The sequence below is a fragment of the Manacus vitellinus genome, unplaced genomic scaffold (assembly GCF_001715985.3).
Source record: "Manacus vitellinus isolate BGI_N305 unplaced genomic scaffold, ASM171598v3 scaffold_6_pilon, whole genome shotgun sequence".
In the NCBI taxonomy this organism is placed as follows: Eukaryota; Metazoa; Chordata; class Aves; order Passeriformes; family Pipridae; genus Manacus; species Manacus vitellinus.
Genome location: NW_021940750.1, coordinates 40,264,190 through 40,273,416, shown reverse-complemented (window position 1 = coordinate 40,273,416; position 9,227 = coordinate 40,264,190). Strand labels below are relative to the sequence as shown.

The 9,227-nt window shown below is 49.5% G+C and overlaps 1 protein-coding gene across 1 annotated transcript; it reads left to right on the top strand.

Annotated features, from left to right (window-relative positions):
• The first annotated feature begins 599 nt into the window (after positions 1–599).
• Positions 600–9,014, top strand: SOCS4 (suppressor of cytokine signaling 4). Its single transcript, XM_018083048.3, has 2 exons — positions 600–704; positions 7,149–9,014. Exon 2 carries the CDS (start codon positions 7,248–7,250, stop codon positions 8,541–8,543), a length of 1,296 nt encoding a protein of 431 aa, XP_017938537.2. The 5' UTR covers positions 600–704; positions 7,149–7,247; the 3' UTR covers positions 8,544–9,014.
• Positions 9,015–9,227: the final 213 nt, after the last annotated feature.

The following is a 9,227-nucleotide window of genomic DNA, read 5'->3' as shown; positions in this document are numbered from 1 at the left end:
GGGGCACAGAGAATGGGGACATTGCGGGGATGGGGACATTGGGGGAATGGGGACGTTGCAGGGATGGGGGTACCGAGGGAATGGGGGCCAGGGGGGATGGGGAGGGATGGGGATGAGGGATGGGGCACCGAGGGAGGGGGCACGAGGGGATGGGGCACCGAGGGGAATGGGGGCACCGAGGGGATGGGGAACAACAATGGGGATGGGGACACGAGAGCATGGGGGCACCCAGGAAATAGGGACATTGCGGGGATAGGAATACCGAAGGAATGCGATAGGAAACCGAGGCTGCCGAGGCCGGAGGCCCGTGTGGTGCCGGGGCCTTCCGCTCGGCCAGCCCGGGCCGGGCCGAGCCGCCCGCCAGACCCAGCAGGGCCCTTCGTCCCGCCCGGCTCCCCCCACCGCCGAACAGGGTCCAAAACACGACCGTGCCCTCCCCTTCTTCCCCATCTCCCCCCCTCACCGCTCCCCCGCGCCGGCCCGCGCCCGTTCGAGCCTTCCCGCGCCCGCGCCGCCGCCGCCGCCGCCCGCCGCGGGGCCGGGCCGCGCCGTCAGGGCCGGGCGGGGCGGCCGGCCGGGCGCCCCGGAGCGGGATGGCGGCGGCGGCTGAGGGCTGAGGGGCCGCGGCTGCACCGCCGGCACCCGGCTGGGGACACACCCGGGACACAGCGGCCCGCCCGGGGACGACATCGCGGCACGGCGAGGTGGGTGCGGGGAGCGGGGTCGCGGGGCTGGGGGGCGGCAGAGGGGTGCGAGCGCCGGCACCGGGGGGATCGGGGGCTGAGCCCCTGTCGGGCACGGTACGGGGGGGATCGGGGTGTCCTGTCACCGGGCGGGGTCGGGCCGGGGTCTTAGCCCTCTGTCAGTCACCGGAGGGGCTCAGGGGCTCCTGTCACCGAGGGGGTTCGGTCCAGGGTCGCCTGTCACCGAGGGGATTCGGTCCGGGCTCTGCGCTCTGTCAGCGGGGGGGCTCGGTCCGGGCTCTGCTGTCGCCGGAGGAACTCGAGCCGGGCTCTGATCCCTGTCACCGCGGGGGCTCGGCCCGGTGTCGGTGTCCCTGTCGGTCACCCGGTGGGCTGGGGGCTCCTGTCACCGCGGGGGTTCAGTCCGAGGGCTCTGGTTCACCCGCGGAGGGTTCAGTCCGAGGGTCTCCTGTCAACCGCGGGGGACTCGGCCCCCGGGTCGCGCTGCTGTCACCGGCGGATCTCGGTCCCCGGCGGGCGTTTGGTGTTCGTCTGAAAAAAAAACCCTGCCCGATGTATATCCCGACATTTATAGTGCATATATACGTTCCCTGTGTATACATCCCTGTGCGTGTTTAATGGCAGCCCCTCCAGAAGCTCTGGAACGGCAGGAAAAGCCCAAATGTGGGGCAGTGCCCTTCGCCCCCCCTTAGGCAGCACCCCGGTGGCAGCGGGGGCTGCGCTCACCCGGCTGCGGGGTCAAACCCCTTCGGAGATCGTTCTGGTCATTATGGAATTACTCTGGAATTGCGGCCATCCTGATGCGTGCGCGAGGTGGAGTTGGAGGCAGGCAGGTAGCGATTGCGCTGCGAAAATCGCCAAGCTGTTGTTTTTTTGTTTGGTTTTTTTTTGGCTGAAAAAATAGGAAGAAAGCATCGCGGTGGATTTCTCGAAGGATTAAAAAAAAAAACCACAACAAAAAACCAAACCAACAAACCAAAAACAACCAAAACGCTAGAGCTCAACATACCTGGAATAAAGAGGGAAGCAGCAGTTATCTGTTTTCCCTTTATGTAGCCCTAATGATCTGGCCCGGTTTATTCCTGATTCGAAGAAAAAATTGCTTCCAGGCAAAACCCTTTTATCTTCAATTTTGCTCTGCAGCGGAGTTATTGGTGGTTGGGGTGAGCAGAGTGATTTATTTATATTGGAAATGTGGTTCTCTCTAACACTCACATTGTTGGTACTTTCATGAATGAGTAAGTGACAGGATTACAAAGCAGGCACGCTTCTGTAAGAAAAAATGATATACATATATACATATGGCCAGATTTCATTATTAAACCTCGTGGAAGCTGTGTAGAGACACGTTTTCCATGGGTGTAACCTACATATTTCAGCAAATCGTGATTTCTGGCGAGGGTAATCTGTTCTAGAGAAATGATTCCGAGCTGAACCACTTATCAGATGAGTGGGAAGACCAAGCTATTCTTGCTGCAAGCCACTGCCTGGGATGGAGACAAATGCGCGTCGAATGTGTTTATTTTTCTTAATTATTTTATTTTGTCAGAGGCTCTGATACAAACTGCGCCTAAAGCATTTTACATTCGGTTCTAAGAAACAACTAAATTCCTTGTCTGGAGGTGCTGCCTGCTGGGATAACTCTTTGAGCGGCACGGGGAAAACCAGGGGGAGGCTTTTCGGGAGGGTGGCAGGGTCCCATGATCGCTTGGCCGAGGGACTGCAGGCCCCGTGGCTTTGTCACGTCCCAAGTGACACGGCACGAAATGCAAAGTTGTGCTTTAAATCCGGCTGGGAGCTCAGCCTGCTGCCGACTTGATTAATAGGTGCGAGTGGCTGCGAGCGGGGCGGGAGCCGGGAATCGCTGCTCTCCTGCTCGGTTTCTGGGTGGAGCACGGAGTGTTGGTCATGGACCATAAAGCTTTGGCTGATTTAGTGCTCGGGAGGCTGCTGCGGTTGGCAAAGCGCTGCGAGCATCTCTCCTTCCACACGCGAGCAGAGCCCTCGTTAAAGCAGGAGAGAGGAGCAGCCCTCACCTTTGGCACCTGCTGCTTCCAGGTCAGTTCCACCTCCTGGCTGTGAATAAAACAGCCCCAGTGTTGGGGTTAGCTGGGCATAGCCCCCTTCCCCCTGCGCTTCTAGGGATAAATCAAGGGTGTTTCCAAGGAAGAAGTATTGTAGGTTACCACTGGCACCTTTAGAAAGTCCTTTGTGTGTGTGTGTGTTTGTGGTTATTGCTTTAATTTGCTGGAAAGGCTTCTGGAGTCGAGTATTTTTGGACGGTGTCATAAAATAAAGTCAAAACGGAAGAAAAATTTGATTTGTTGTTATCCTCAACAGGTTGGGAAGGTCAGGTTTTAAAATGTGGTCTCCTGGCCAAAATCTAATCAGGCAAAATTAGCAAAAACAGCTTGTGACCAGTATGATTTTGTTTTAAAATAACTTTTATGTAAGTTGAAAGAAAAAGTCCTCCAACTTATTACAGCTTGCTCTCCTCTCTCAGGATTTTATCAGCTCTAGAACACCAATTTCTGTAACAATCCCAAAATTGATTTATTGTTCCTTGTGAGTCTTCTTTTGTTTAATTAGAGGCATAATACAGGGAGGCTTTGTGTGCTTGGACAGAAAACTTTCCTAGTGCTTCCTTCACTAGAAGGGTTGTGCAGTGTGGGAGCACTGGAGAGGTGGTGGGACCTCCATCCTTGGGGGTTTTCAGCCATGCCATGGCCCCCCTGAGCCCACATTCCCTGCTCCTTCATTATACCCAAAGGGAAGCAGCTTGATGAAGAGGACTTGGAGGCTTTGGGCCACAGGCAAGGATCCAGCAGCTCAGGACATAAGTATCTAGTTAAAGCAGTTCAGTATTTAAGTATTTATTGAATGAATAATAATTAAAAAAAAAAAAGGGTCTGTCTATGCTTATGGTTTTGATTCTCCTATTGGAGTCATTGAGTATTTGCCACTGATTTAATTAGACATATGGTGAGGCTGTCTCTGCCTTATCACAGTTGTGGATTGCAGCCTACCCCTGGCGAGGAGGTAATATTGTTATTCCTCCAAATAGAGACTGGATATTGCTTTTAGTCTGGGCTTGAAGTCTTAGTGTTGAGGCATCAGCTCTTGAAAGGAGAAGCATCTTGTCTGCAGACAGGAGAGGGGAACCTCTGAAGGAGGGAGCTGGGCACATCACAAACCCACCAACAAAACCCACCCAGCTCTCTGCTTGTCCCCAGGGACTGTGGCTGTGACAGTGTTGGGTAACCTTGGACCACAAGCCGGGTCCTGTGGCCTGAAGTGAACTCTGCTCGTCCCCGCTCGTTGCTTTATCTTGACCATTTCCTCAGGGGAAAGAGTTTCCAGCATAAGGGTTTTGTCAAATCCATCAGCTTCGGAGATGCCTGAGGTGTCCCCGTGCAGGAGAAGGCTTTTGGAGGCAGGACACTAATAATATCCCCCAAAAGGAGCTCAGCAGTGGTGTGTGTGTGAGCTGCACAGCGCTGGGCCCCTCCATTTAACCTTGCCCTGTAGGGAAAAGTACACTCTGTCTTCCCCCTCTTTTATCCTCGCCCTCCTCTCCAGCCGTTAATGGATGTACATGGCATTTCCCTCGGATGCTGCAGTGAAAGGAAGAGCTGGTTTAGATGGATAGCCCGGAGTGGTAATAGAGCTCTGAATGCATCCCTGCCCTTTATGCCTTTCTCTTTCCGACACTCTCAGTTATTTTTGGTCCCCATTTTGTTGGTGGGGCTGTGAATCATGGATTTGGAAGGGTGTGAAGGTGTGATCCCTCCCTGTAATGCCAGACAGTGGGATTTGGGCACCTAAATACCCTGTGGTTGATGTTTTGGAAGGCAGCTCTCCTGCGAGCACACGGATGTTTGTAACACATTTGGGAAAAGAGGTTTTATCTCCTCAGTCAAGCTGACCACTGTTCCTTCACACAGCTCAAGCCTGGCTTTGGTAGGGTGACATCCCTTTTTTTCTTCATTTATTCCCTGCTCTCTTCACAGCTCTGGTGTTCTGCCTGATTAGCAATTCCTGCTCTGACGTGGCAGAGCTGGCGCCTGGGTTCCAGCAGCCTCCAAACCCCAGGGAAGCAGCTCTGGCTAATGGTGCGTGGCTTTACAGCATCACGTGCTGCTCCTCCAGCTCCACTCTCAGGGTTCAGGTGCCACTAATGGTTTGTGATAGAGAAAAGGTGCAAAGGGGAAGGTGGCTTCACAGTTAACCACAACAGCAACCCAAAAATTCCGTGAAACGCTGAGCTTCTTTCAGTTGGAAGGCTCAAGTCAGGAAATAATGGGCCTTTCCAACTTCTGGGTTTTGTTTGTTTTGCAGTTTTTAATTAAAAGCCCATATTCTGCGTGTTCTTATCCCTTATATGGGCTGGATGAGCAGAATGAGATAATTGAAGGTTTCAAAAGCAATTACAAACTGTCATATCCTAATTTTTAAGTACTTGACTTTGCAACCTCAGTGATGTCTCTCTCTGCCCAATTAAAAATCCCATATATAGAGAGTTAATGTATTTTTACTACAGGATAAATCTAGAATAACTTTTTTTCTTCAGTTACTTCAGATTATCACCAGGGTCAATGAGATTGCTTTTTCTCCTCTTTTTTTAATTGTGGAGAAAATTCAGTGCTCCACTCTGGTTGTTTCTGGATGAAAAATATCAATGTTGCAAAAGCAATGAATGAACCCTGGTCTAACTAAAGATGTTTTGAGTCTCACTTATAAATATTGCCTTCCTTCTGTCTTCATTGTGTCTTGCAATGCTTTCGGTGAAAAGCGATTTGCAAAATCCTGAGAGAAGAAAAATAAATCTTTAGTTTAATCTTTGATTTATAATTACTGGAATATGGACCCTGTTCTATGATTCCACTTGGTACCAGCAAGGAACTATTCATCTGCATTGCTCTAATCCCATTTTTTCCCAACACATCTGCAATATTTAACCTCTCTTACCCTCGCTCTCCATTTCTGCATCTCCTCCCTTCGCCTCCCTTTTCCTTTCCCCCACTCAGCTCTCTCGGGTTCGTGGGTTTTAAATAAGGAATGCAATGTGAAAAATTCCTGGGTGAAAGTTCCATCTGGGCTGCATTTGGCCCGCAGATTGCCTGTGAGCCTTTTGGCACGGCTGTCTTGTTCTCTTACTGAAAGCAGAGGCTCGAACTCAGCCTGCGCAGCCCCGGGGGACCACAGAGAGGTTGTGTCATGCTGGCTAATCCTGATGATGAGAATGGATTGAATGGAGAGAGGAAGTGGATGCCCTTTTCTTTTCCTGCTTAGTATTTACCGTGTCAATTAGTTGTTTAAAAAAAACAAAACAAAACCCAAACCCAAAACAACACAACAGAAAACCCACAGCCGAAAAACCCCAGTGGAACAGAGGACCTGTGCTTGATTTTGGTGCAAAAGCATCACAGAATTGTAGAATATCATGATAGATGATGGGAAATATTTCTACATCCTGCCATGCCTGGGGGGGGTATAGCATCCATACCATATTGCTATCTGTGTACCTTGAAAAAACCCTGCTCTGTTTTCGACTGAGTAATCAAAAGAGGATTTTTTTTTTTTAATCTGTTTTTCAAGGTGCAGCATTCAAAAGGAAACCTCTCATCTGTTTGAGAATTCAATACACCTCTGGAAACAAAAGAAAATGAAATCAGCGAGCGTAGGTCTCAGAGAAACACCGATTTTAATAATGTAAACTTCCTTCTCTAATGAGTAATAAGCAGTTCCATCTTTCACGGCCTTTTAAAATTGCTTTTAGTAAGGGACTGGATTGTTTTAATCCTTTTCAGTATGTAAAGCCCCAGATATTTCAATCCCTTGGGGACTCTGTATTTCCTACCTCCGTTTGAAAAGGCAGAGGAAAACAGCTTTCAAAAACTGACGGAATCTGTGACTGATAAAATTTAATTTTTTATTTTTTTTTTTTCATCCAGAAAGTGACCCAAAAGTGTCAGTTAAGAAACAGATCTCTGGCATCCCACCCCGTGGATTAGTAGCAAACAGGCATATCATCTAGGTACAGTAGCTCTTTGTACTCTGACCTAGTTGTTTCTGTTCTGGTTTGTTCCTTCTTGAAAGGTTTTTTGGAAGAGATGCAGAATTTGCTCCATAAACAGCCAAAGCAGTCTCACCTGCCACGGGAAGGGTTTCCTTTAGGAACTGACCCTGGCACAAGGGGATTGCCAACACCTAAAATGCATAGTCAGAACGGATTCCCCAAAACCACATAAGATGGTTTGTTCTGGAGGATGATTTTCCCAAGGAAAGGTTAATTGAGCTTTTTCTGGGATCAGGCTGGTATGTTTGGGGTGTGCTTGTGAATTCACCCCGACGATATGATTTTTACCGTGGCTGTTGTCCTGTATCCAGCAGTGACGTTGGATTGCCTGTGCAGAACTGAGCTGTGCTTTCTTTTTTCCTCAGATATTTCCAGAAAGTGCCTCGAGGAAGCCTCCTTATGTAGAGAAACCCTCCAAGAAGCACACTGCGCTTCCTGGCAACTTGTGAAGCAAAGCTGTCACAATGGCAGAAAACAAGGACGGCAGCGCTAAAAACGCAGATGTGAGGCCCAAAAGCAGCCGGAGCAGGAGCGCCGACAGGAAGGATGGGTATGTCTGGAGTGGGAAGAAGCTTTCCTGGTCCAAAAAGAGTGAGCACTGTCCTGATGCCGAAACGGCAAGCGCTGGGGGAAGAACAGGGACTAATTTAAGGAGCCAGGAGAGGAAATACAGCTGCTCGTCCATCGAGCTGGATCTCGACCGGTCCTGCGGCCACAGGTTTTTGGGCCGCTCTCTCAAGCAGAAGCTCCAAGATGCTGTGGGCCAGTGCTTTCCCATAAAGAACTGCAGCAGCCGGCACGCCTCGGGACTGCCATCCAAAAGGAAAATCCATATCAGTGAGCTGATGCTGGATAAGTGTCCTTTCCCCCCGCGCTCGGAGCTGGCGTTCCGGTGGCACTTGATCAAAAGGCACACGGCCCCCATAAGTCCGAAAGCGGAAGACTGGATAATTGCTGATTTATCCCAGCACGAGGAAAGGGAGGATCAGCGGGGAGGCGACGAGGTTGCCAACGGGGGGATGGACTCTCCCTCCCCGTCCTGCGACTTCACCGACAGCGGCTCCTCCCGGGGTGAGGCCACAGGTAAGGTGACAAGGAGCAGTAGGGATGAGAGCGACATGGACTCTGATGACGAAGTCATAACTCTGTGCACAAGTTCTAGAAAAAGGAACAAGCCCAAGTGGGAGACGGATGATGAGCTGCTGCGGATGGAAACGCCCCCGAAATACCACACGCAGATCGATTATGTCCACTGCCTCGTCCCAGACCTCCTCCAGATCAATAACAATCCCTGCTACTGGGGAGTCATGGATAAATATGCAGCTGAGGCGCTGCTGGAAGGAAAGCCAGAGGGGACATTTTTGCTACGAGATTCTGCCCAGGAAGACTATTTGTTTTCCGTGAGCTTCAGGCGCTACAGTCGCTCCCTCCACGCGCGGATCGAGCAGTGGAACCACAACTTCAGCTTTGATGCCCACGACCCTTGTGTCTTCCACTCCCCTGACATCACGGGACTCCTAGAACACTACAAAGATCCAAGTTCCTGTATGTTCTTTGAACCCCTTTTGTCCACCCCCCTGAACAGGACTTTCCCTTTCTCCCTTCAGCATATATGCAGAACGGTCATTTGCAACTGTACGACTTACGATGGGATCGATGCACTTCCCATTCCTCCCTCGGTGAAGCTGTATCTGAAGGAATATCACTATAAGTCAAAAGTTAGAGTGCTCAGGATTGATGTACCAGAGCAGCAAAGCTAGAAAAATATTTTTGTGAAAGAAGTTGTCTCCAAAAGAAATTGTCTCTCAACAGGCAATAGTATGTTCAGTCTTTTTTTTCCTTCTAGGTTTATTTTTTTTTTAATAGCAATTTGATTTTTTTTTTTCTTTTTCTGCAGATTATTTACCACCCAAACTAGTCTCTGTCTAAGGCTCTTTTATCCCAATGTACTTTTGAGTCTTCCCAGCTCTCTTTTTTTTAGAAATTATATTCATTGTGGGCTTTTGGTACTGTTCCCAGACTAGAGTTTTATGGAATTCCAGGTAGACTTTCTGGTATTTCTATAGATGGATAGTCGTTAGATCTGAAAACCCCTAAAAATCAGTTTTGAACTTGATCTGTCTTTTCTATTGTAGTTGACATGTGTTGCTGACGTGTTTGAAATAATGCACTGTTAACTAAAGATTGACTCATCTGTATTTTCTGCATTTCTTTTAAAATGAGTGCCCTAATCTTTGTGTGTGTGTATGTGTCTGTCCGTACCCAGCGCAGTAAATTCATCAGTCTATTTCTAACATTACTATTCCGAGCAAAATGAAGTTGGAAAGAGGATATGATCTTTCTAAAAATACATCAGGGGACTAAATACCAGGGAGAGGAAAAACAATTCAAGTTAAGGACAACACTCAGTGCAGGAACAAACATGTACAAACTGGTCCTGGAAA

Excerpts from the sequence above, each read along its gene's own strand:
- SOCS4 (XM_018083048.3), top strand. The coding sequence starts at position 7,248 with ATGGCAGAAAACAAGGACGGCAGCGCTAAAAACGCAGATGTGAGGCCC.